Below are 26317 nucleotides of genomic sequence, written 5' to 3' on the forward strand. Positions count from 1 at the left end.
GCACGCTCTCTCTCTCTTCAGGTACCTACCTCTTCCAGAAAGCCCCCCGTGACTCCAGCTGCCACTGTGTCCCCTGTCAAAGCTTCAACCTCTGAGCTGTAGCTTCTGGGGCACACATTGGCCACCCCCTACCAAACGGAGGACTCCCCAGGGGCTCAGGGCCAGTCGCCCATTTGCAACCATGCCCTCAGCCTGCAGCGCAGAGCATACACACAGCAGGTGCTTAATGAACGTTGTTGTATGAATAAATAAATGAAATGCAAGCGTCTGGCACATGACAGGCACTCAATCAGCTCTTGTTAAGTGAATGAATGAATGATTTCTTTAGTGAGTTAATGATTCTTAGGGCTATATCCCCCCATGACCACCCACCCCCTGGGCTGGTTGAAATTACCTGTCTGTGCGTGGGATGTGGCTGCAAGATGGCATGCATTTGTCAGGGATGGGAGCCAGAGGGGGAGACCACCACCAGATGGGCCAGGGGAGGGGAAAAGGTGAAATGAAATGAATGAGGGGCCAGGTCTAGCCCCCGAGCACGTGCCCCTGCCCAACCCCTGCCCGTGGTGCCCGCACTGTCTCCCAAAGCTGGCAATCACTCACCTCCGGGCAAAGGGGAAATTGAGGGCAGAGACAGCCGAGAAATTCCGAGGACTATCCAAGGGGCTGCTGCCTGCTGAGGAGGAGGTGGGAAAACTGAGTCAGCGGGGCAGAGGCAGGACACAGCACCCGCTGGCTGCTCCCACACTCACCCGTTGGGACTGACAGTGGCGACAGGGGGCGGGAGAGGGTCGGGGAGGGCGTTCCTACCACCAAGCTCTTGCGGTTCCCGCTGCGGCAGCTGTGGGGGGAAAAGGGGACAGGGTAGGTGGCTGCCCAGGGCCCTGCACTAAGCCACCTGCCCAGCCTAAATCACACAGGCAGCCCGTTCTGGAGAAGGATGGGATGTTGGACATGGCCACTCCCACTCTGCCCCCAGGTGGGTTCCCCATGGCCCTTAGCCAGGTCTTTAAGGCCCAGGAGGGAGTCACCCCTTGACTAACATTCCTTATTATTGAAACTACTGCTGGCCAGGCATGGTGGCTCATGCCTATAACCCCAGTGCTTCAGGAGGCCAAGGTGGGAGGATCCTCTGAAGCTAGGAGTTCAAGACCAGCCTGGGCAATATAGCGAGACCTCGTCTCTATACAAAATTTAAAAATTAGCTGGCTGTGGTGATGCACGCCTGTAGTCCCAGCTACTCAGGAGGCTGAGGCAAGAGGATTGCTTGAGCCTCAGGAGGTCAAGGCTGCAGTAAGCCATGATCGTGCCACGGCACTCCAGCCTAGGTGACAGAACAAGGCCCTCTCTCTTAAAAAAACAAAAACAAGGCTGGGCACAGTGGCTCATCCCTGTAATCCCAGTACTTTGGGAGGCCAAGGTGGGTGGATCACCTGAGATCAGGAGTTTGAGACCAGCCTGACCAACACAGAGGAACCCTGTCTCTACTAAAAATACAAAATTAGCTGGGCATGGTGATGCATGCCTGTAATCCCAGCTACTTGGGAGGCTGAGGCAGGAGAATCGCTTGAACCCGAGAGGTGGAGGTTGTGGTGAGCCCAGATCGCACCATCGCACTCTAGCCTGGGCAACAAGAGTGAAACTTCGTCTCAAAAAAACGAAACAAAACAAAACAAAACACCCAAAAATTAGACAGGCGTGGTAGTGCACACTTGTAATCCCAGCTACTGAGGAGGTTGGGGCAGAGAATCGCTTGAACCCAGGAGGTGGAGGTTGCGGTGAGTTGAGATAGTGCCATTGCACTCCAGCCTGGGTGACATGAGTGAAACTTCGTCTCAAAAACAGTAACAAAAACAAACACAAACTATTGGCAGTGTTGTTATTAACAGCAATGGCATGAAGTGCTTCTAGCCTGATGGTGGACACTACATATGGCCAGGAGCCCCCGGCCCAGCTTTTCACGGTTCTGTGTTACAGTCCCACCCCCACACCTTTCCCTGTACCATGGCTACTGCCAGCAGCACCAGCAAATCACGTGGACCAACCACACCCCGGAGCCCAGATATGGGCTGAGACACCCCATTCTATACACCCCTCCTGAAGCCCCTGCTCCCATCTCTTGACAACCCTCCTTCTTCCCAAGATGCCCCTAAAATGCCAATGGGACTCAACTAGAAACCCTAAATGCAGTCTCTTTCACAGTCCTGCCTGTTCTGCTGAACTTTTGCCCACATGTTGTCCTCTTTCCATCCCAGTTCCCTTCTGGCCACCAGATACCTGGCCCAGGTCTCTGACACCCTGCCTGGCCTCTTCTCCCACCTGAGCCCTGGCCTCAGCCCACACCTTGACAGAAGGAAGTTGGGAGTGACACCATCTCCCGCCCCACCAGAGCAGTCGCCCGGCAACAGCTCTGCTCCACCAGAGCATCAGCCCACACACCCCAAGCCGCCAACACAGCTCAGCGGTGGGAGAACCTCGCGGGGAGGGAGAGATGAAGTCTCGGGGCCTCTGAGGTGCAGAAATGGGGTCCCAGGCAGAATGCTCAGAGCAGGTCAATGCATGGGAGAACAAGCATACGATCATCAAAGGACACAGGTGACAAGGTGGACAGGGAGAAGAGGCCCAGCCTGTCTACGTCTCCACATATGGCTGCCCCTTGAGCCTCAGTTTCCCCATCTCTACCTTGAAGGATGAAACCTACTACATCCAGTGCTCAGCTCTGGGCCAGACTCGGGTACATACGCTGTTGTCTTTGCCTACACAAGGCTCACAGGGCCTGGCTCACGCTGGGAGGGCAGGCAATGCTTCCTGAGTGAATTACATCCCCAACATGTGCCAAGCCCAACAAGCCCCAGAGTTGGGAGCGACCAGCTGAGCCCATTTCCCAGACTGGGAAACTGAAGCCACAGATGTCAAGAGTCACAGCGATTGTCTCCCAGCCTGAGCTGCAGAAGCAAAAGTGAAACCTGCAGGTTTCTGCAAAACTTCCTGCCAACCCCTCAATGCATGCTCACCTGGCTGTCTCCGCATCCTCTCCCAGCCCCTCACCTGGTTCCTCGCCCCCACACTGCACCGCCAGCACCCTCCCTCCCCGATCCTGCTGTATCACTTGCTGCTTCCAAAAGCATTTGGGAAAAACACTGAGTTGCCCTCCCTCCTGTTCTTGGGCGAGGTCTTCTTGAAAACACGGCCAAGGGTGAGGCCTCAAAGGACAACCAAGCATCATCTGTTCACTTCCCAAGCATCTATGCAGGGCTGACTCTTTGTTCAACTCTTCCTGGAGGAGATCCAGGACCTCGAGAAGTTGCCATTTGAGAACGATCCTCTTGGTACCCAGGACACAACAGAGAGAATGTGGCAGAAAGCAGGGGCCTGAAGCCAGCCTCCTGCACTTCATCCCTCTGGTACCCATATCCCCCCTCCAGTGCTCCCCATGATCTTGGAGGGAAGTTTAAGCCCTGGACTCAGCATTCAAGGTCTTTTGGTAGCTAGTCCCACCACCCAGACTTTGCCCCAGTCCAGCACCAATGAAAAACCCAAGCACAGAGAGGTTAAGGAGCTACTTGAGGTCACACAGCCTGGTAGTGGCTGAGTCGAAATTTGAACCCAGGTCCGGTAGAATCCACAGCCCTCATTTATCCTCTCTGCTTTTCAAAAGAGGAAACTGAGACTCCAAGAGAGATAAGGCTTTGGAGGGGGTTAAACTCAATTATCTGGACTCCTGACACCCCACCCAAATGCCAGCCTCGTGCAGTAAATATTTGCTTCTGAGCCAACATTTCTGCTGAATGGGCCCCCAGGGACAGATCAGCCTCAGTTTTTCCAAGAAGTTTCTCCCTGGTTCTGCACAGCCCTGGACACCTGGGTTCAAATCCTAGCTCAGTCTCAACTCACTCCTGTCTGTCACCACCCCAGCTGCGACGCTGGCGGACAGACACCCCAGTACAGGGAACGAGGGGCGAAAGGAGGGTGCCAGGGACCCCAGGGGACACCTCGATCCACAGGCGTCCTCCCCCCTTCCCACTGCTGCCACAGACAGCCACTCGCCGTGGTCCCCGCCACGCGGCCAGGACACACTTCTGGCAACTCCTGTTTGCTCGGCCGGCCGCCGAGCCTTCGCCGGCGCCGTGCCCCCTACCTCTTGGAGCGCTGCAGCAGCGCGCCTTTGGCCAGGCGGCTGCGATGGCCGGGAGCCGCCACCGCCGTCCAGTAGCTGGGGTCGGACATGCTGCTTCCCTTTGTGCCGCCGCCGCCGCCCGAGGCCGGGAAGGCGCGGGGGCGCAGCCGGCGGCGGCGGGGCGCGAACCTCGGCGGTGGGATCGGCCCCGGGAGCCCCGCGGAGCCGGACAAGGAGGGGGGCGCACAGGGCTGCGGGGTTGGGGGGGCGGCGAGAAGGAAGCGCGCGCCCCCGAGCGCGGCCTGGAACTCCGCCCAGGCGAGTGCGGGGGCGGGGCCGTTGGGGGCGGGGCCTGCCGGAAGGCGGAGCGAGCGACGCGGAAGCGAGGCCCTGGGACCCGCGTGCGGGCGAGTGGGCGGGGCGCTGCCATGGCCGCGGGCGGAGAGGCGGAGCGTTGCTAGGGCCGCGGGCGGCTGAGGCCGGGCGTTGCTACGACCGCGGGCGGCGGGGGCGGGGAGTTGGCAGCACCTTAACCTCGAGCCAGGGATAGGCATTTTGGCTCCTTTCTGCTAAACTGTAAATCTAATTACTCCCTCCTTTTCCTCTCTCCCGGGGCACTGACCCCTTCTCAGTGCGGCACCCAAGACCCACCCAGCGTCCTGGCCTGGCTCATGCTACCACGCCCACCCTGGCCCCACTGCTTGGAATCTAGCTTGGCAAGACAGCGTCCTCTCCTCTGAAAAACCCGCTTTCGTGTCTGTCTGGCTCTGTTTTCCCCAGGTTGGGGACTCCTTGGGGTCCCAGCAGCTCCCAGCACCGGAATGGCACAGAGGGTGTGTTTGGCAAATTGAGTCGGGGCGTCTGACATGCTCTGCCTCTGTGTGGCGGGAAGGGCCATCAGCCCTGCCTCAATTAGGAATAAGCCACCTGATTAAACTCCAGCCTCAGTCTCCTCAACTGTGAAATTGGAGGAAAACTGGACTGACAGTGAGGATTACACAAATCAGATGTAAGGGGGCGCTTCCAAGGGCACCTGGTATATGTTCCATATCTATATATAATTTATAAACGATAGCATCAGGCTAACTTCCAGGCCTCTGTTTCCCCATGCATAACATCCCCCGTATTGAAAATCTGAGACACAGAGCCTGGTACAGGGCTGAGGGTACAGTATGTGTTCACTATGGAAGCCACTATGGAAGCAGAAGTGTCTCCCACTGTAGGGACTGAATTAATGCTTCCTCCTGTCATGACAGCCCAGGCAAGTCAGGGGCAGTGTCATCATGAGGGGTGCCCCTTCCTGGGCCCCAGGACACTTTGGGACCCAGTCCAGGCCCGATGCTGGAGCCCGGGCTTCATATCTAAAGAGATGATTTTTTTTCTTTCTTTTGAGACAGAGTTTCGCTCTACTTGCCCAGGCTGGAATGCAATGGCGCAATCTTAGCTCACTGCAGCCTCTGCCTCCCGGGTTCAAGCGATTCTCCTGCATCAGCCTCCCAATTAGCTGGGATCACAGGCGTGAGCCACCATACCCAGCCTCCATCCTGCTTTTCCCAGCCTTGGTTTAAAACCAGCCTGGGTGAGGCCAAGTGTGGTGGAGTGCAGTGGCGCCATGTCAGCTCACTGCAACCCCCGCCTTCCTGGGTTCAAGCGATTCTCCTGTCTCAGCCTTCCGAGTAGCTGGCATTACAGGTGTGCACCACCACGCCCAGCTAATTTTTTGTATTTTTAGTAGAAACGGAGTTTCACCATGTTGGCCAGGCAACTCAAACTCCTGACCTCAGGTGATCTGCCCGCCTTGGCCTCCCAAAGTGCCAGCATTACAGGTGTGAGCCCCCGTGCCCAGCCAACAGGAAACAATTCAATGAGCAAGATAATTTCGGCTGGGCCTGGTGGCTCATGCCTGTAATCCCAGCACTTTGGGAGGCCAAAGCGGGTGGATCACCTGAGGTCAGGAGTTTGAGATCAGCCTGGCCAACATGGTGAAATCCAGTCTTACTAAAGATACAAAATTAGCCGGGTGTGGTGGCACGTGCCTATAATCCCAACTACTTGGGAGGCTGAAGCAGGAGAATTGCTTGAACCCAGGAGGTGAAGGTTGCAGTGAGCTGAGGTAGCGCTATTGCACTCCAGCCTGGGCAACACGAGCAAAACTCTATCTCAAAAAAATAAATAAATAAAAATATGAAAGAAATAGCTGGGCATGGTGGCACGTGCCTGTATTCCCAGGTGCTCAGGAGGCTGAGGCAGGAGAATCACTTGTACCCAGGAGGTGGTGGTTGCAGTGGACTGAGATCTCACCAGTGCACTCCAGCCTGGGTGACAGAGCGAGACTCCGTCTCAAAAAAAAGAAAAAAAAAAAAAAAAGAAAAAGATAATTTCAAACACCAAGGCTGAGAAGGGAAAAGAAAGGACAGAACACTGCAAGGGGCGACTTTAGCCATAAGGCCTCTCAGAGGTGGTAACACTGCAGCCAGCCAGAAATGGAGGAGGAAGGAGCTGGCTATGCAGAAAGCGCATCCCAGGCAAAGGGCACAGCTCTCTGAGGCAGCACTGAGGGCAAAATGCCAGAGGGGCTGACCACATGAGCGTTGTGGGCTGCAGGGAAGAGTGCAATTTTATTGTAGGAGCAATGGGGAGCCATGGAGGGTGCTTGAGCAGAGAAGGGGTGTGATCTGGACTATGTTTGTAAACCCCCTTGTGTCTGCTATGGGGAGCAGACTGTTGGGGGACAGGAATGAAGGTAGCAGGAGGCCAGTAAGGGGCTGGGACAATGTCTGGGAGGGGAATATTGAAGCTATGGGGAAAAATGGGTGGGTTTGGGAGTGTTGAGACCAGGGGAGATGGTGGTTTTGAGACCACCAGAGATGGTAATGAGGATGGGAGTGGTCACCTATGACCCCCAGGTATGCAGCCTAAGCCTCCTGTGGGCTACAGATTCTCCTGAGTCTGGCTGGGGACCCAAGTGGGGATGGGACCACAGTCTCCACTTGCTGTCACTACGTGCTGAGCCACCCCATATGCACGGGGACACACCTTTGCATACACACACACGGCGCTGCCCCCTCGTCCCCAGCCACAGCTACACCCAGTAACACTTACACACCCCCTATTACATACACCCACTGCCCTGACATCTGTAGCAGGCAGAGAACCTTCTCTCATGCTCACTTGGCCTCAGTTTCCCCCTCTGCAAAACAGGGCTGCAGCTGACAATCCAGAGAGCCTGCTGCCACGGTGAAGGCCTTCTATGAAAGGCTGGCTGAGCCACTGATCTCTGGTGTCAGTCCACTGCTCCTCAGATCATGCCCTTGCCCTGCTCACAAACCCTCCATGGCTCCCTATTGCTCTTACAGCAAAACCGCATTCCCGGGTGAATCCCTCTCCCAGGGGTCATATCCTAGCCCTGTCCCTGACAAACTCTGTGACAGTGACATTTGACTCTCCCTGCCTGTGCTCTGACTGTAAATGCCAAAGTCTCAGGTAGATATACAGACACCCCTCTTCACCGGCCCCTTTTTAATGGGACTACCCCAGCGCTTCCCACCTGCCCATACATCTGTGCCCCTCCCAGCACCACACTCTATGGCTCCTAGTGCCCTAGGTAGAAAATCCACATTCTTCCTGCCCTTGGCATTTGAGGCTCCAGAAGGAATGTGTCTCTAACGATGCTGTTCCTGCCTGGAACAGCCACTTTGTCTATGAGCGCCCAACTCATCGCCTTCTTCAACACCACCCCCAACCCCCAATGCCATCACCACCACAAGGACAGCCCTCCCAGATACTGCCCATTCATCTAAGCCACATGCATTAACTGAGCACCTGCTGTATACACCCTGGGCCTGCCCTGAGGCTACAACATGACCAGGACAGATAAGGTATGGTCCCAGAGAGGCTGTCAAACCTCTGGGCGAGAAAAATAACTGGATAATCACACAAGACAATATGGAAATTGAATCTCTGGGGTTGGCTATGTGCCGTGGCCCATGCCTGTAATTCCAACACTTTAGGAGGCTGAGATGGGCAGATCGCTCGAACTCAGGAGTTTGAGACCAGTCTGGCCAACATGGTGAAACCCCGTCTCTACTAAAAATACAAAATTGGCCGGGCGCGGTGGCTCACGCCTGTAATCCCAGCACTTTGGGAGGCCGAGGCGGGCGGATCACGAGGTCAGGAGATCGAGACCATCCTGGCTAACACGGTGAAACCCCACTTCTACTACAAATGCAAAAAATTAGCCGGGCGAGGCGGCGGGCGCCTGTAGTCCCAGCTACTCGGGAGGCTGAGGCAGGAGAATGGCGTGAACCCGGGAGGCGGAGCTTGCAGTGAGCCGAGATCGCGCCATTGCACTCCAGCCTGGGCAACTAAGCGAGACTCTGTCTCAAAAAAAAAAAAAAACACAAAATTAGCCAGGTGTGGTGGCACATGCCTATAATCCCAGCTACTTGGGAGGCTGAGGCAGGAGAACTGCTTGAACCCAGGAGGTGGAGGTTGCAGTGAGCTGAGATATCGCACTACTGCACTCCAGCCTGGGTGGCAGAGCAAGACTGTCTTAAAAAAAAAAAAAAAAAAAAAAAAAAAAGAAACAAAGAAACAAAGAAAATCCCTGAGGTCTGGATAGGGAAATGGACAGGTATAATGCATGTTATACTCCATGTTTGTGGGGCCTGGAAGGAGGGGGTGGTTGGGGAAGGCTTCCCATCTGAGGCTGAGGCCTTGATGAGGATGTGACGGAATAAAAAAGGAGGGAATGGAGTTCTGGGCAGTGGGGACAGCAGGTGCAAAGGCCCTGAGGCTGGACCAGCCTGCATTCTGGAGGATCAGCCCAGGAAGCCATGTGGCTGGAGCCAAGTGAGCAGTGGGGAGATGGATAGAGTGGAGGCAGGGAAGTTGCAAGGCCAAGCACGATGGCTCACGCCTGTAATCCCAGCACTGCGAGAAGCCAAGGCGGGTGGATCACCTGAAGTCAGGAGTTCGAGACCAGCCTGGCCAACATGGTGAAACCCCATCTCTACTAAAAATACAAAAAATTAGCCGGGAGTGGTGGCAGACGTCTGTAATCCCAGCTACTCACGAGCCTGAGGCAGGAGAATCACTTGAATCTGGGAGGCGGAGGTTGCAGTGAGCCAAGATCGTGCCACTTCACTGCAGCCTTTGCAACAAGAAGAAAACTCTGTCTCAAACAAACCAATAAAACATCCAAATGTTAGCTGGGTGTGGTGGTGCATGCCTGTAATCCCAGCTACTCAAGAGGGTGAGGCAGGAGACTCGCTTGAACCCAGGAGGCGGAGGTTGCAGTGAGCAGAGATCACACCACTGCATCCCAGCCTGGGCAACAAAGCGAGACTGTCTCACACACACACACACACACACACACACACACACACACACACACACACACACACAAAAGAGGCAGAGGAGTTGCAGAGGCTGGATCCTGTTGGGACAATTATGAGCTTATTCCTAGGATGCTTGGAACACATGGCAGGCAGGGACCCATTTCCCTGCCAGGGACCCATTCCCCCTGGCAGGCCCAAGGCAATGTGGCTCTGCTGCCCCCTGGTGGTGAGTCAGGTAGCCTGGTGGGCTTTCTCAGCCCCAGACACTTCCTCCTTTCCCTCCCAGTTAAAACTGGTCAAATCTGCTCAGTGGCCTCCAATCCAAGGGTCCCTCCCTTCATCACATCCTCACGTGGGATGGAAGCCAAGGATTTAGACAGAGTCAGATCTGGCCTGAAACCTTCCTAGGATGCTCCCAATAACACATTCTGAGGTCCTGTGCCCCCGTTTTCTTCATAAATGGGGGTGATGGCAGTCTCTGCTTCCCATTGGATGCCTCAGCTTGGTCCTGGATGTTGTCCTAGCCACCTCCTTCTCTCTGGCCACTCCATTCCTGGCCCCAGCAGACCTTTCTCCCCTCAAGGCAGCCACAGAGGCTTAAAAAATATTTCGGGGGGGTGCAGAGTGGCTTATGCCTGTAATCCTAGCACTTTTGGAAGCCAAGGCAGGTGGATCACCTGAGGTCAAGAGTTCAAGACCAGCCTGGCCAATATAGTGAAACCCCACCTCTACTAAAAATACAAACATTAGGCCGGGCATGGTGGTTCAGGCTTATAATCCTAGCACTTTGAGAGGCCAAGGCGGGAGAATCACTTGCGGTCAGGAGTTTGAGACCAGCCTAGCCAACATGGTGAAACCCCATCTCTACTGAAAATACAAAAATCAGCTGGGAGTGTTGGCATGTGCCTGTAACCCCAGCTACTAGGTAGGCTGAGGCAGGAGAATCACTTGAACCCAGGAGGCGGAGGTTGCAGTGAGCCGAGATGGCACCACTCGACTCCAGCCTGGACAACAGAGCAAGACCCCTTCTCAAAAAAATAAATAAACAAACAAAAAATTAGCTGGGCATAGAGGCACACCGGTAGTCTCAGCTACTCGGAGGCTGAAGCAGGAGAATCACTTGAACCCAAGAGGCTGAGGTTGCAGTGAGCCGAGATCGTGCCACTGCAGTCCAACCTGGGCGACAAAGTGAGACTCTGTCTCAAAAAACAAAAACCCCACCACTTCAGTCCTGCCACAGGACATTTGCATATGCAGTACCCACTGCCTGGTGCCAATCTTCCTTTAGCTGTGCCCAGGCCTTGGCTCAAACATCACCTCCCCAAGAGGTCCCTGTCTGAATGTATCTTGTTTATCCATTCGTTTTATCACTGAATTCCCCAAGCGGACTGAGAAGCCATTGATGGAGGGACTATGTTTTCTTTATAGCAATGCCTTTAGCGCCTGGATCTCAGTAGGTATCTCATAGTGCTTGGTGCCCGAATGAAGCTACCTCCCTGTTGCCCAGCACGCAAATGTGGGCTCCATATTGTTCTCTCTTCTCCCCATTAAAGGTCTGTGGATGGCCTGCCGTGTGGCTTATACCTGTAATCCCAGCACTTTGGGAGGCTGAGGCAGGTGGATCACTTGAGATCAGGGGTTTGTAACCAGCCTGGCCAGCATGGTGAAACCCCATCTCTACTAAAATACAAAAGTTAGCTGGATGTGGTGGTAGGTGCTTGTAGTCCCAGTTACTTGGGAGGCTACAGCAGGAAAATTGCTTGAACCCGGGAGGTGGAGGTTGCAGTAAGCTGAGATTGCGCCACTGCACTCCAGCCTAGGGGACAGAACAAGACTCTACCTCAAAAAAAAAAAAAAGGCTGTGAAAAGATTTAAGCAGCTCATTCATACTGAAGTGTAAATGGTTGATGGACCACATAATTCTAATAGACACCATTGACCTCACATCTGTCCCTCCCTAAATGTCCCCACTCCAAACCATCAGAGGAGCTCACAAAACTCCCTCCTGTCCTGAAACCTGGCCAGTCACAGAGTCAACCAACTGGCCAGTCAAACCCTCAACAGACCTGGTGGCAAAACTGTCCCTGACGCTTGGCCCCCAGAGGACGGACTGAATCAGAAAAACCGGCATCTCCTCTCTAAGTCTCAGTTTTCTTAATTGGGAAGTGGGGATCAGGAAGGGCTTATGGAGCCCTCAGTCATGCTGGTTCTTTTCTCCCAGCGCCACTTAGGTTAAGCTCAATTCACAGCACTCTCGTTGGTGGCCTCTCAGCCTTGGGTGTGCGTGTGTGTTTAGAGGGAGGAGCTTTCTCCCTGAGGTCACCACCCAGGAGTCCAGGCCGATTCAGCAGGGAGTGCCCTGAGCAGCTTGGGAATCCGGCACCTGTCTTGGGAAAGTCCTTGGGCAACAGCTTAAGTTCTTCCCTTCGCTTGGCCACCTGTCAGATGCTGGCCTGGCTGAAAATGGAATTTTCCCATTAACCCCCTAGAACAGATCGCAGTGCCATTATGCGGAGGGGTAAACTGAGGTCCAGAGAGGTGGTCACCAACCTACAGTACCTTAGGGAGAGTGATGATTCTGGCGGGTTTCCAAGGCTCTGGGGTGCCAGGGCGATGTCTGCGACCCGCCCACAGGCGCTGTCACTTACCTCCAGGGGTGCAGGCCCAAGGAGGGGCTACAGGGGCTGCAGGGGCTGCTGGGACCCAGCAGGGACGGGCTCTGGCTGCTCGGAGACAGACTGCAAAGAAAGAGGCCGGGGACGGTGAACCTGGTGGCCGCCCCTTCGCGTGGCCGAATCCGGATCTCCGGATGGCGGCTGTGGTTCCCTCAGGGAGTAGGGGCCCAAGACCGGGGATTCTGGGTTCAGCTCAGGCCGTGAGGGCGGGGCCAGACCGATGGCCCGGGAGGACTCCCCGGAGGCGGCGGTGCGTTTCTGGGCGACACGAACAGATACGTGGGGGGAGGGTGGTTGTCATCCTGTCCTCCCTGCACCACCCCACACCCCCGCCCTGCCCTACACTCACTCGAGGGTCAGCGCCGGGATGTGCAGCTTGTCCCTACGGGACTTCATGCCGAGGCCGAAGCCGCGTCTGTGCGGCCGGGTATCGACGCCCCCTTGGTGGCCCCCGGAAGCCCTAATCGTGGCGCGATCGGACCGACGGACGGACACACGGACGCAGGGACAGACGCCTGGCGGGTGCGGCGGACTAGACGCGGGGGCTGGGCCGCTGGGGGCCGGGCTGGCTCCGCCTCGGGGCGGGGCTCGGAGCTCCGCACCTGCGCGCAGGCCGGGCCCAGCAGCGAGGGTCGCGCAGCCGGATGGCGGAGCCGCGGGTGCCGCCCCGTCTGCTGCAGGGACGCCGAGGCCGCCGGGTCGGGAGCCCCCGAGCTGCGTCCCGGAAGGGAAGGGCGGTCACTGGCTCCGCGGTCGGCGCGATTGCTCCATGGCCTGACCCCGCCTCTCCCCGCCCTGGCCGGGCCTCAGCCCTTGCCCCAGCCCTGGGGCTCTCTGGGAGCCAGGATCTGAGCGCAGTCCGTTCCAGCTCCCCAACCCCGCATCCCGGCCAGCCGCTCGGCACTGAGGTCCTAACCTGCTCGGGTCTCCGCATCCCCGCGCACACTAGAGGCTCTGACCACACCTCCAGTCCCTGGCTTCCAGCTGTTCCCTCTGCCAGGAAGGTCGTCCCCCTCACCCATATATGAGTCCAGACCCACCAGCCCCTTCTCCGCCAAGCTGTCCCTGCACCGCCACCAGCACCAGGCGCCGGCAGCCCTGTCCTCCCTCTCTCTCAGCGGAAACCCCACGGTCTGGGGGTGTCTGTGTCTCACTCTGGCCCTCTAGAGGCCCCAGTGGACCCAGTGGGGCACAGGGAAGGTGGCAGGGAGTGGACATCCCTTGTGGAGTCTTTGGCTCTGTCCTGCCCCAAAGTCCAGGACTTTACCCTCTGCAGTCCTCATTGATTGACGGTCCACAGCTTGGGCCAACACTGCCCACAGCTTGGGCCAAGGTTGGAAACAGTGCCCGCTCTCAGGGCAATGTCCGAGTCCCCCGGCAACCCCCAACCACTGGGGCCTTCAAGCACCTCCCCACCAACTGCATCATCCCCACTGGAACAGGAGCAGATGGCCTGGGCTTGGGGGCCACTCTGACCCCATTCCCAGGACCTCCTCCTTCTCCTGTCCTTCCACCTCACCTCCACTCACCCCACTCAGCTACCCTTGTCTTCATGCTGTTCTTCTAATGCCAAGTGTGCTGGCACCCCAGAAACTTTGCCCACGCTGTTCCTGCTGCCTGGAATGCCATTCTCCCCAGACTTCCCCCTGCCAGCTCCTCCTCTTCTTCCAGATCTAAGCTCAAGGGTCACTTTCTCCAAGAGGCCACAGATCTTCAGGATAAAACCACCCCCAGCATCTCTGTCTCTTTCTCTGATTAATCTCTCTCCTGCATACAAAACTTCAACCCTTACTCTGAGATTGAATTGTCTGTATACCCTCTGCCTTCAGTAGGGCCCAATGTACAGTAGGTGCTCAAAAAAATGTTCGTTGAGTGATTCCCACCCCCAACTCAGGCAAAAGCAGCCCCCAAAGATAGGGTGTCCACAATCACACACTTCCAGACCACTAGCTTAAGGTAAACCCCTCCCCACCCCCGGGCTTTGGTTTCTTTCATCTGTAAATGAATGAAGGCATTGAACAAAAATGTTCTCTAAGCTTTGGGGATAAAAAACAGTAACCTAGACTGGGCATGGTGGCTCATGCCTATAATCCCAGCACTTTGGAAGGTTGAGGTAGGCAGATCGCTTGAGCCCAGGAGTTTGAGACCAGCCTGGGCAACAGAGTGAGACCCTGTCTCTACTAAACATACAGATCGGGTGTGGAGGCTTGCGTCTGTAGTCCCAGCTACTCTTAAGGCTGAGGCAGGAGACTCTCTTTTTTTTTTTTTTTTTGAGACGGAGTCTCGCTCTGTCACCCAGGCTGGAGTGCAGTGGCCAGATCTCAGCTCACTGCAAGCTCCGCCTCCCGGGTTCACGCCATTCTCCTGCCTCCGCCTCCCGAGTAGCTGGAACTACAGGTGCCCGCCACCACGCCCGGCTAATTTTTTGTATTTTTTAGTAGAGACGGGGTTTCACCGTGTTAGCCAGGATGGTCTCGATCTCCTGACCTCAGGTGATCCGCCCGTCTCGGCCTCCCAAAGTGCTGGGATTACAGGCTTGAGCCACCGCGCCCGGCCAGGAGACTCTCTTAAACCCAGGAGGCAGTCGTTGCAGTGAGCCAAGATCACACTACTGTACTCCAGCCTGGGTGACAGAGCGAGACCCCATCTCAAAAACAAAACAAAACAAAAAAGCCTACAGGAACACTGATGTGACCCCAAGAGAGATGATTTTTTTCTTTTCTTTTTTTTAGACGGAGTCTCACTCTGTCACCCAGGTTGAAGTGCAGCGGCGGTTGCTCGTTTCACTGCAACCTCCACCTCCTGAGTTCAAGCGAATCTCCCGCCTCAGCCTCCTAAGTAGCTGGGATTACAAGCGTGCACTACCATGCCTGGCTCATTTTTTTGTATTTTTAGTAGAGACGGGGTTTCACCATGTTGGCCAGGCCGGTCTCGAACTTCTGGCTTCAAGTGATCCGCCTGCCTCAGCCTTCCAAAGTGCTGGGATTACAGGCGTGAGCCACCATGTCCAGCTGAGAGATGATTTTGTGCTAGTGTTCCCCAAAAGGAAGTGAGTTCCCCATCATGGGAGGCATTCAAGCCAGTTCTAATACACTTCAGTTGAAATTCAACATGCAGACTCTGGATTCCAGACAAGTTTCTCCCGTTCCCAGCTGAGTGCCCTTAAGCTGGTGATGAAACCCCTTTGCACCTCAGCTTCCTCATTTGCAAACTGGCATGGCCTCCCATGTGTGTGGCGAGAGGCCAGGTGCTTGTGAAGCACTTTGCAAACACGAGGGCAAGAATGAACATGAGACGTGTTACTGTAATTATTAAATACATTCACAATTCAGTGGCTGTTGCTGAAATATCCACTTCCAGGACCATCAGGGCCCACCCAGCCCACCAGCCCCAGGTGAACTCACCCACGTCCCCGGCGTGGCAGGCTCAGCTCCTTCTGCAATGAGACAGAAATGGAGAACATTCTCAGAGAGACTAGCCCTCAGAACAGCTGGCCTTTGATGCACCCCCACAATCCCCAATCCCCTGCCCCAACCAATGTGTCTACACACTGGGCTCAGCCCTGCCTCAGGGCCTTTGCACTAGCTGTATGCTCTCTCAGAATGGCCTTCCCTCCCTTCCGGCCCTAATTAACTACAGCTCATACTCCAGGTCTGAACTCAACATCCCTTTTTCCTGGAGGCCCCCCAGATTCACAATTTAATTCCCCACCCGGCTCCTACCATACCTGCATTAAAAATTATTTTAGGCTGGGTACGGTGGCTCACACCTGTGATTTCAGTACTTTGGGAGGCGAAAGCAGGAGGGTTGTTTGAGCCCAGAAGTTTAAGCTAGACTGGGCAACATAGCGAGACTCCATCTCTACAAAAATTTTTTTAAAAATTAGCCAGACTGGGCTGGGTGTGGTGGCTCGTGCCTGTAATTCTGGTATTTTGGGAGGCCAAGGCAGATGGATCACTTGAGTTCAGGAGTTTGAAACTAGCCTGGGCAACATAGTGAAACCCTGTCTCTACAAAAAATAAAAAAATAGGCCGGGCGCGGTGGCTCAAGCCTGTAATCCCAGCACTTTGGGAGGCCGAGACGGGCGGATCACAAGGTCAGGAGATCAAGACCATCCTGGCTAACACGGCGAAACCCTGTCTCTACTAAAAACACAAAAAACTAGCCGGGCGCGATGGCGGGCGCCTGTAGTCCCAGCTACTCGGGAGGCTGAGGCAGGAGAATGGCGGGAACCCGGGAGGCGGAGCTTGCAGTGAGCTGAGATCCGGCCACTGCACTCCAGCCTGGGCGACAGAGCGAGACTCCGTCTCAAAAAAATAAATAAATAAATAAATGAAAAATAAAAATAAAATAAAAAAAAATAAAAAAAAATAAAAAAATAAAAAGTGAAAATTTGGCTAGTCATGGTGGCTCGAGCTTGTACTCCCAGCTACTTGGGTGGCTGAGGTGGGAGGATTGCTTGAGCCCTGTCTCAAAAAAAAAAAAAAAAGGCCTGGCTGGCCAGGCGCAGCGGCTCACACCTGTAATCCCAGAGCTTTGGGAGGCCGAGGTGGGTGGATCACCTGAGGTGGGGAGTTCAAGACCAGCCTGGCCAACATGGTGAAACCCCATCTCTACTAAAAATACAAAATTAGCCAGGCATGGTGGTGGGCGCCTGTAATCCCAGCTACTTGGGAGGCTGAGGCAGGAGAATCACTTGAACCTGGGAGGTGGAGGTTGCAGTGAGCCAAGATTGCACCATTGCACTCCAGCCTGGGCAATAAGAGCGAAACTCTGTCTCAAAAATAAATAAATAAATAAATAAATAAATAAATAAATAAATACGAAGGGCTGAGTGCGGTGGCTCACGCCTGTAATCCCAGTACTTTCGGAGGCCAAGGCAGGCAGATCACGAAGTCAAGAGATCGAGACCATCCTGGCCAACATGGTGAAACCCTGTCTCTACTAAAAATACAAAAATTAGCTGGGCGTGGTGTCACACACCTGTAGTCCCAGCTACTCGGGAGGATCTGAACCTGGGAGGCAGAGGTTGCAGTGAGCTGAGATTGTGCCATTGCACTCCAGCCTGGCAACAATGCGAGATTCCATCTCAAAAAAGAAAAAAAAAATTAGCCAGGTATGGTGTCCCACGCCTGTAATCCCAGCTGCTCAGGAGACTGAGGTGGGAGGATTGCTTGACCCCAGGAGTTGGAGGTTGCAGTGAACTATAATAACACCATTGCACTCTAGTCTGGGTGACAGAGCAAGACCCTATGTCTAAAAATAACAATAATAATTTTATTAAAAATTACAAATTAGTTTTATTTATGAAGAAGTATGTCAGTAGTGGCTAAAAACTAATAATCTGTTGAGAAAATAGAGATTCCTGAGTTGTCCTATCCCTGTCCTATCTCAGATGTCCCTCTCCTCCTGGGTCTAGGTCTGAACACCATTCTCTTCTCACTTGCTGCAAAGTCTATGCAGGTTTGAGCCCTGGGTACCAGTGGGGGCGTGGAGAGTACGGCTGACGGGTGACTCCCTTTTGAAGACCGTTTTAGAGCTCAGCAAGCCGATCTGCACTCTCGGTGCCCTCACCACATGCAGGATAGAAAGCCTTGAGCTTGTGTTCCACTGTGACCTCACAGTCCATCCTCAGACATGGTCTGCCCAAGAGGGTTTTGTTTTGTTTTGTTTTGTTTTTTGAGACAGAGTTTTTCTCTTGTTGCTCAGGCTGGAGTGCAATGACGCAATCTCGGCTCGATACAACCTCTGTCTCCCAGGTTCAAGCGATTCTCCTGCCTCAGCCTCCCGAGTAGCTAGGCCTTTTTTTTTTTTTTTTTTTCCTTTTTTTTAATAGACACAATGTTTCACCACATTGTTCAGGCTGGTCTCGAACTCCTGACCTCAGGTGATCCACCCACTTTGGCCTCCCAAAATGCTGGGATTACAAAATGCTGGGATTACAGGCATAAGCCACCATGCCCAGCCAAAAAAAGTTTTTTCTGTGGTTGTTTTTTTAGATGGTGTCTCACTCTGTCACCCAGGCTGGACTGCAGTGGTACAATCTTGGCTCACTGAAACCTCTGCCTCTTGGGTTCAAGTGATTCCCCTGACTCAGCCTCCCGAGTAGCTGGGGTTACAGGTGTGCGCCAGCATGCCCGGATAATTTTTGTATATTTAGCAGAGACGAGGTTTCACTATTTTGCCCAGGCTGGCCTCGAACTCCTGACCTCAAGTGATCCACCGGCCTTAGCCTCCCAAAGGGCTAGGATTACAGCGTGAGTCATTGCACCTGGCCAATCAAGAGGATTTTTAAATTCTCAAAATGCCATGTGGCACAAGTTTAGAATCTGGGGACACCCAGACCTGGGTTCAGTTCAATTCTCTGCTTCTTCCTGGCCATGCAAGTTATTTGTATGCCCCCGTGCCTCGGTTTCCCCATCTGTAATCTGGAGATGACATCAGGAGGGTTCTGGGTTAATCACGATCAGCCATTACTATTGCTGCTGTTGTGAGCTGTTGTACTATCGCTGAGTTCAGCAAGGGACTATGGAAGCTATCATAATACCTGATGAATGTCCTTGCATTTACTGAGCCACCTACTGTGAACCACGGGCAGGGGCTGTTTTACTGGCAGAGAAACTTAGGTGCAGAGGAAAGCCGGCTGCCCACATCTCTTAGTGGAGTGAGAGGCAGGAAACTGGGTCTCAGGACACCCTCCCTCCACACACATCAGGGCGGCCACGCTGGGGACACACGACTATTTTTACTTTGGTGGGCTCCAGGCTGCCCACGTCCTGATCTGGGTGTTCGCCATGGCAACCAGTGACGCCATCGGCCCCCACAGCCAATTGGAGGGGGCCGGAAGCTGCTGGGCTGCTGGATGACCCAGCTGGGAGGGCAAGGTCTCCCGGGAGAAGTGGGGAAGGGTTGCAGGGGTGTGGTGTCACCCCAGGCCTGACTTCAGCTGCTCTGCGCTCAGAAAACCAAGCTGTCACGATGGGAGGAGAATAATCTACCACTCGGAGGTCTCCCTGACTGCTTGAATACGTCTGAGGATAACTCACTATGTTGAGTTCAAGCAGTCACAGTGATGGAACCATCACCACCATCATCGTGGCCATTAGGGTCTCGTTCTGGCCCTTCTAATAGCTGTGAGACTTTTTGTTTGTTTGTTTGTTTTTGAGACAGTATCTCGCTGTGTCGCCCAGACTGGAATGCAGTGGTGCAATCTTGGCTCACTGTAACCTCCGCCTCCCAAGTAGCTGGGATTATGGGCATGTGCCACCACACCCAGCTAATTTTTGTATTTTTTGTAGAGATGAGGTTTCACCATGTTGCCCAGGCTGGTCTTGAACTCCTGGTCTCAAGTGATCCACCTGCCTTGGCCTCCCAAAGTGCTGGGATTATAGGCATGAGCCACTGCACCCGCCAGTTGTGGGATCTTATACCACTTCCTCCACTACCCCACGTGAAACAGGGAGGGATTTGAACCCTGGTGGGGGGTCCCACTTGCACCCCATCCAGCACACAGTCCTAGATTCCCAGTTTGCCTCCCCCACTCCTGCACTGTGTGACCCGATGAGTGACTTAACCCCTCTGTGCCTCAGTTTCCTCATTTGGAAAATGGCCCAGTGACATAGGGTCCCTGGAGGAATCAATGAGTAGCAAGCTCAGGGCCTGGTGCTGGGGGAGACTTTGATGGATGGGAGTCAAGACAGTGATCAAGAGGTGAATAATAACCACCCGTTGAGAGTTGTTTCCAAAAGACAAAAAGATGTGAAGATTTTTCTTGTGGTTGTTTTTTTGTTTGTTTGTTTTTGTTTTTGAGATGAAGTCTTGCCCTGTCGTCCAGCGTAGAGTGCAATGGCACGATCTTGGCTCACTGCAACCTCTGCCTCAAGGGGTTCAAGCGATTCTCCTGCCTCAGCCTCCCAAGTAGCTGGGATTACAGGTGCCCACCACTACACCTGGCGAATTTCACATTTTTAGTAGAGATGAGATTTCACCATGTTGGCCAGGCTGGTCTTGACCTCCTGACCTCACGTGGTCCTCCCACCTTGGCCTCCCAAAATGCTGCATTACAGGCATGAGCCACTGTGCCCGGCTTGAAGATGTTTTTTTGAAAGTGGCAGAGAGAGGTGAGGCAAAATCGGCAGCTCCCTGCAAAGGCTCCCGGGGAAGCTGGACTACACGGAACTCTCCTGGCACCATTCCCGGACCCTTCAGTCCCCACACCATCTGCTTCCGCCCACAGCCCCCTCTGTGCCTGCTGTTCCCCTGGGAGTGGCTCCTACCCAGAGGAGTGGAGGTTGGGGAGGCCCCGACCCCCTGAAACTGCCCATTAAAGGTAATATTTATGGTATCCCCGTCTGTGCTTGCCCAGGCTGGGGGATGCTGCCTCCCCCACAAGCTTTAGCCCCACCTGAGGAAATTCCAGTTTGGAGAAGACATAGCAGAGCAGGAGCACCTCCATACTGGAGGGATTAAGAGAGAGACCCAAAGTGGCTGGGTGCTGTGGCTCACGCCTGTAATCCCAGAGGCTGAGGCAGGAGGATCACTTAAGATCAAGAGTTTGAGACGGGTGCAGTGGCTCACGCCTGTAATCCTAGCACTTTGGGAGGCCGAGGTGGGTGGATCACAAGGTCAGGAGTTCAAGATCAGCCTAGCCAACATAGTGAAACCCCGTCTCTACTAAAAATACAAAAATTAGCTGGGCGTGGTGGCATGCACCTGTAGTCCCAGCTACTCGGGAGGCTGAGGCAGGAGAATTGCTTGAACCCGGGAGGCGGAGGTTGCAGTAAGCCGAGACCATACCATTGCATTCCAACCTGGGTGACAGAGTGAGACGCCGTCTCAAAAAAAAAAAAAAAAAAGAAAAAAGTTTGAGGCTATCCTGGCCAACATGGTGAAATACCATCTCTACTAAAAAATACAAAAATTAAATTAGTCAGGTGTGGTGGCATTCGCCTCTAATCCAGCTACTCAGGAGGCTGAGGCAGGGAGAATCACTTGTACCAGGCGACAGAGGCTGCAGTGAGCCGAGATCGCGCCACTGCACTCCAGCCCGGGCGACAGGGCAAGATACTATCTGAAAAAAAAGAGACTCGAAGGGAGAAGAGGGGTTGGAGGCACGCAGAGAGGAGAGCTAAGGGGCTTCCTGGAGTAGAAGGCGTTGGACAAAGCCAGTAGGCACATGGAAAACACCAGTCCATGCCCAGCAAACAGTACGTGCAAACGGAGCACTCGGCCTGCTGGGTACCAAGCCCCGTTGAAAGTTCAATGCCCCTGAAGTGAAATGGGAGAGAAGTCAGCATGGACCACATGGCACAAGCCCCAGGGCTTCCTGGAGGAGGAGGAGGAGGAGGAGGAGGAGAAGGAGGAGGAGGAGGAGGAGGAGGAGGAGGAAAATAAATGGAAGCGGGCCATGAGAAAGCAGGATCACCTTTGAGGGCTGAACCTAAGGGAGCCACCCCAGTAGGGGCAGAGACAAAGTCCAGGTACAGGCTCTAACCACCTTCTCTGCCAGGGGATGCTCTGTTTGTGGGACCTGGTGTTTTGAAATTCGGTCATGTGTAAGGCAAAAGTCCAAGTGGGAGATGATAAATGTAATAAGCTAATAGTAGTAGTAGTAATATCAGCTCACGTTACCCGGTGCCTGCACACGTTATGCGTGAGGCTGAGTTTAACCCAAACTGGGAAGGTCTCCACCTCCTCCCTGGACGCAGGGCTGTCGCAAACTGGCCGCCCGCGGGCCAGGTCAGATCCTTTTTCAGACCTCTCCCGCACGCAGCCAACAGCACGCCCCACATTGTCACCACCGGAGAGGATGCCCTGGGCTATCCGTCTGGACTGGCCAGTCAGCACCCTTCTGTGAATGGACTCTTTGGCCTTTGGCCTCCAGGAAATCTGATTGGCTCTCATCAGCGATCTGCCCCCTGATTGGCTGGGATGCTCCTGGACCATTAACAAGGTTTCCAGTCAAAAAAGACCCCAAACTGCAGCACTTTTCAGATGCCAGATTGTTTAGAATTTCTCTGGCTTCCTGGTGGGTACTTCCCTCTTTGGGCCTCAGTTTCCTCCTCTGAAAAATGGAACTAATAAAAGCACTGACCACTCGGGCTGTTAGGAGAATTGAATGCATGAGAGGACTTAGCATGTTAATATGAACAGTTATTATCACTTTACTATTATTTTATTATTATTTTAATCTTCTCCCACTTGGACCTTTATTTTTATTTTTGAGATAGGATCTCGTGGTCATGGCTCACTACAGCCTCAAACTCCTGGGCTCAAGAGATCCTTCTTGGCTGGGCACGGTGGCTCACGCCTGTAATTCCAGCACTTTGGGAGGCCAAGGTGGGCGGATCACCTGAGGTCAGGAGTTTGAGACGAGCCTGGCCAACATGTTGAAACCCTGTCTCTACTAAAAATACAAAAATTAGCAGGGCGTGGTGACATGTGCCTGTAATCCCAGCTACTCGGGAGGCTGAGGAAGGGAGAATTACTTGAACCCAGGAGGTTGAGGTTGCAGTGAGCTGAGATTGCTCCACTGGACTCCAGCCTGGGTAACAGAGCAAGATTCCTTCAAAAAAAAAGAAAAAGAAAAAGAAAAAAGAAAAAAAGAGAGAGATCCTTGGATCCTTCTGCCTCAGCCTCCTGAGCAGCTGGGACTACAGTCATGAGCCACCACACCTGGTACACTTAGAGTTTCATTCCATGCTCCTTCCTGGCTTCCTGACCTTTTTGATTCCCCGGCTCCTGTTCCTAGCCCTCCAGAGGAGTGTTTCCAGCCCCTCAATATGGGTATGCCCTCTCCTGCTCCAGCACCTTCCATACATAGCTCCCCATCACCCTAGGGGGAAAGTCTAACCGCTGCAAAATCAGCACTGAAGGCCCTGGAAGCGTTAAGTCCTGGCCATCAGCCTCTAGTGCTAAGATATAGGTTCAAGTTCTTGTTTCCCCATATAAACAGGTAAGAAAGGCTACATGACTCTGGGCCTTTGCATGTACTGTGGCCTCTGCCCAAATGCCCTCATTTCGTCGGAATCCGTGCTCATCCCTCCACCTTCGCGGATGGATGCCTGTGCTGGGTTGGTCTGGAGAGGAAGCCGGAACTGCTTGGGTTCAAATCCTGTCTGACTCTGTCACCTACACTTTGTGAAACCCGGACAGTGTCTATGCTTCTCTGAACATCAGTTTCCCCTTTTGTAACATAGAACTTATCATCAGGAAATGTTTGACCCCCCCATGGAACAGGCCCCACTTCCTGACGTCAGCAGCACCCCCATTCGCCTACCCGGAGGCGGTTTCTCTATTTTAAGAGGCTGCGGGCGGGTTGGCATCTAACTGGGGCTGGAGGCGGGGCTGCCCCCCCCCAACACCACGCTGCTCGCCAATCCCGCCCCGCCCCCTCCTTTCCGCCCAAGTCCCCCACTCTTGCCTCTGGCCTCAGTGCTTCCAGTTCTGCCCCACCCCCGCGCGGCCAGAGACCGGGTGTCTCTGATGTGCAGTTCAGCCCGTGCCTTCCCTGACCACTCCCGACCTGGCTTCCCATCACCTGCAGAGTTCGCAGTCCCGCAGCTACCGGTGCGGCTCCAGGTTGGAGACCCGCCGGCCCCATTCCTCTCACCCCCTCAACCCGCCCGGAGCTAACCTCAGTCCACGACGCCCACCACACCTGCTCAGTCCTCCCTGGGTACCAGCTTCTGTCAACCTCTTTCATTTCCCTAAATACCGCCCCCCCGCTGCAATGCCCCGCCACCCTTGACTGCCTCCTCTAACCCAGGGCTCCCAGCAATGTCTGGATCAGGCGCCTCCTTCACTTGCGGTGAGTCCCTTATCACAACTGACCACTCCGTGGGGTCACCGCTGCTCTGGCGTCTACTTTCCGGAACAGGTTGGGGTTTCTAGGAGGGCAGCTCCAGAGTTGCAGAACACTCTACTGCCTGTCCAGAGCCAGGCATACAGCAGGCGCCCCATAAATGTTCGTTGGGTAAGTGCTGAATCCCAGGTTCCCTACCTGAAAACTTGGTGGCTTCTTAAGGGTGTGGTCTAAGTCCCAGAGGAAAATGGCCAAATCTTAATTCTCGTTTTTCATTTCTTATGACGGGGAAACTGAGGCCCAGAGAAGTCAAGGGGTGGCTGTCCGGGGTCATGTAGCCCGTGTGTGGCTTCAAACTTAGGCTTCTGCTGTCCCCGACGCCGTCCTGATGACACAGCCTCCCAAACATGAACTCGGTAAAAGGAGGACCCTGTGGCCCGTTGGAACACTGAGGCCCGGAGAAGCAAGGGTGCCCTCCCCCCAGGTCACACTGCTGGTTGGCAGCGCCTTGTGCCCTAAGACAGCTGGTTGAGGGCGCAGGATCGAATCCCAGCTAGGCGACCTCTGGAGAGTGGCTTTTTGGGACTAGAACCTCAGTTTCCTTATTCTGACAAATGGGCGCCTGACAGCCCAGGTCGTCGTAGGGCTGAACTGAGGGGGGTACTGCGGTGCAGAGACGACCCAAGGAGGTATTAATACATATGAACTAATATTAATACATCGCTAGTAATAGGACTAAAACAACCATGAACATATGGTGAGTTCTCTGGCTGCTGTTGCTAGCATTATTATTAGAACAGCTGGTGGGGAGGGGCAGAGCCCTCAGCCTCTTCCTCCCACGCCATCGCTTGGAGCCTCAGTTTCCCTAGATGTCCAAGGGGGACACCTTCCCCCTACCCACCAGGAGAAAAAGCACTTTGAGAAGCGGGTGGTCAAAAAGAAGCGATCTGAGCGTTCCCCGCCTTCTGCCTCAGTTTCCCTACAGCCCGCGAAGGCCCCGCCCCCCGCCCCCCTCCCGCACCTTTCAGGCCGCGTCCACTTGGCCGCGCCCTCCGCCTCCCGCCCGCCCGCGCAGGGCCCTCACCTGGAGCCCGCGGCGCCGCAGGAGGCTCGACTCGTCCATGGCCCGGGAGTCCGCGCCGCCAGGCCCGCCCCCGGCCCCGCCTCGGCCTGCCAGGCCCCGCCGCCGGGTGCCATTGGCCAGGCCGGTCAGCTGACGAGGCCTGGCCCCGCCCCTCCCGGGCGCCCGACCACAGGGCCCCGCCCCCACTGGGCGAGTTGGCCCCGCCCCTTCAGCAGAGCGCAGAAGTAAATATTTTACAATGAATCCTCTCAGAAGTAAGGGAGCATCATTCAGCCCCATTTTGCAGATGAAGAAACTGAGGCTAAGAGAGGTTAATCAACGTGCCCAGCGCATTGGCCGGGCGCAGTGGCTCACGCCTGTATTCCAGCACTTTGAGAGGCCGAGGTGGGCAGATCACTTGAGGTCAGGAGTGATCTGGCCAACATGGTGAAACCCTGTCTCTACTTAAAAAAAAAAAAAAAAAAAAAAATTGCTTGGGCGTGGTGGCGCGCGCCTGTAGTCCCAGCTACTCAGAAGACTGAGGCAGGAGAATCTTTTGAATCCAGGAGGCAGAGGTTACAGTGAGCCGGGATAGCGCCGCTGCACTCCAGCCTGGGTGACAGAGCGAGACTCTATCTCAAAAACAAAAACAAGACAACAACAAAAAAAGTGCCCAGTACACACAACAGAACGGGTTCTAGGGTGAGGCAAGTGAGGATCTCACCCCTGTGCAAAATTTAAGGGGGCCCCAAAAAACTCAGCCATCAAGAGAAATAATATTTTAAAAACATAAAATTAATGAAAACATTTATGATGAACAAAACATCAAAACTTTTATTTTTTATCTTATTTTTAGAGACGGGGATCTCACTATGTTGCCCAGGCTAGTCTTGAACTCCTGGCCTCAAATGATCCTTCTGCCTAGGCCTCCCAAAGTGTTGAGATTATAGGTGTGAGATTATAGGTGTATGGCCAAAACACCAAAACTTTTTTTTTTAAATTTATGAGACGAGTCTCGCCGTGACACCCAGACTAGAGTGCAGTGACATGATCTCGGCAACCCCTGCCTCCTTGGTTTGAGCTATTCTCATGCCTCAGCCTCCCTAGTAGCTGGGACTACAGGTGCCCACCACCACACCAGACTGGCTTTTTTTTTTTTTTGGATTTTTAGTAGAGATGGGGTCTCACCATGTTGGCCAAGCTGGTCTCGAACTCCTGACTTCAGGTGATCCACCCACCTTAGCCTCCCAAAGTGCTGGGATTACAGGCCAAAGAGTTTTAGTGTTTTGCCTGGCCAAAACACTAAAACTCTTAAGACATGAT

The 26317-nt window shown here is 54.3% G+C and overlaps 1 protein-coding gene across 28 annotated transcripts in view; it reads right to left on the reverse strand.

Annotated features, from left to right (window-relative positions):
* The window catches only part of MAST3 (microtubule associated serine/threonine kinase 3), a 56747-nt gene extending 31637 nt beyond the window's left edge, over positions 1 to 25110 (reverse strand). For 2 of the 28 annotated variants that reach the window (XM_050769437.1, XM_050769432.1), the window contains exons 1-5: positions 25016 to 25110; positions 15533 to 15564; positions 750 to 838; positions 601 to 670; positions 395 to 415 (exon numbers count right to left, since the gene is read on the reverse strand). In XM_050769437.1, coding sequence (XP_050625394.1) covers positions 395 to 415; positions 601 to 670; positions 750 to 838; positions 15533 to 15564; positions 25016 to 25054 — 251 coding nt within the window. In that variant the 5' untranslated portion in view covers positions 25055 to 25110. Of the gene's footprint in view, positions 1 to 394; positions 416 to 600; positions 674 to 749; positions 839 to 4135; positions 4251 to 12101; positions 12192 to 12477; positions 12670 to 15532; positions 15565 to 25015 lie in introns of those variants that run through there. The other 26 variants (XM_050769436.1, XM_050769431.1, XM_050769439.1 and 23 more) reach the window with 20 other exon arrangements.
* Positions 25111 to 26317: the final 1207 nt, after the last annotated feature.

This window comes from Macaca thibetana, chromosome 19, assembly GCF_024542745.1.
Source record: "Macaca thibetana thibetana isolate TM-01 chromosome 19, ASM2454274v1, whole genome shotgun sequence".
Lineage (NCBI taxonomy): Eukaryota > Metazoa > Chordata > Mammalia > Primates > Cercopithecidae > Macaca > Macaca thibetana.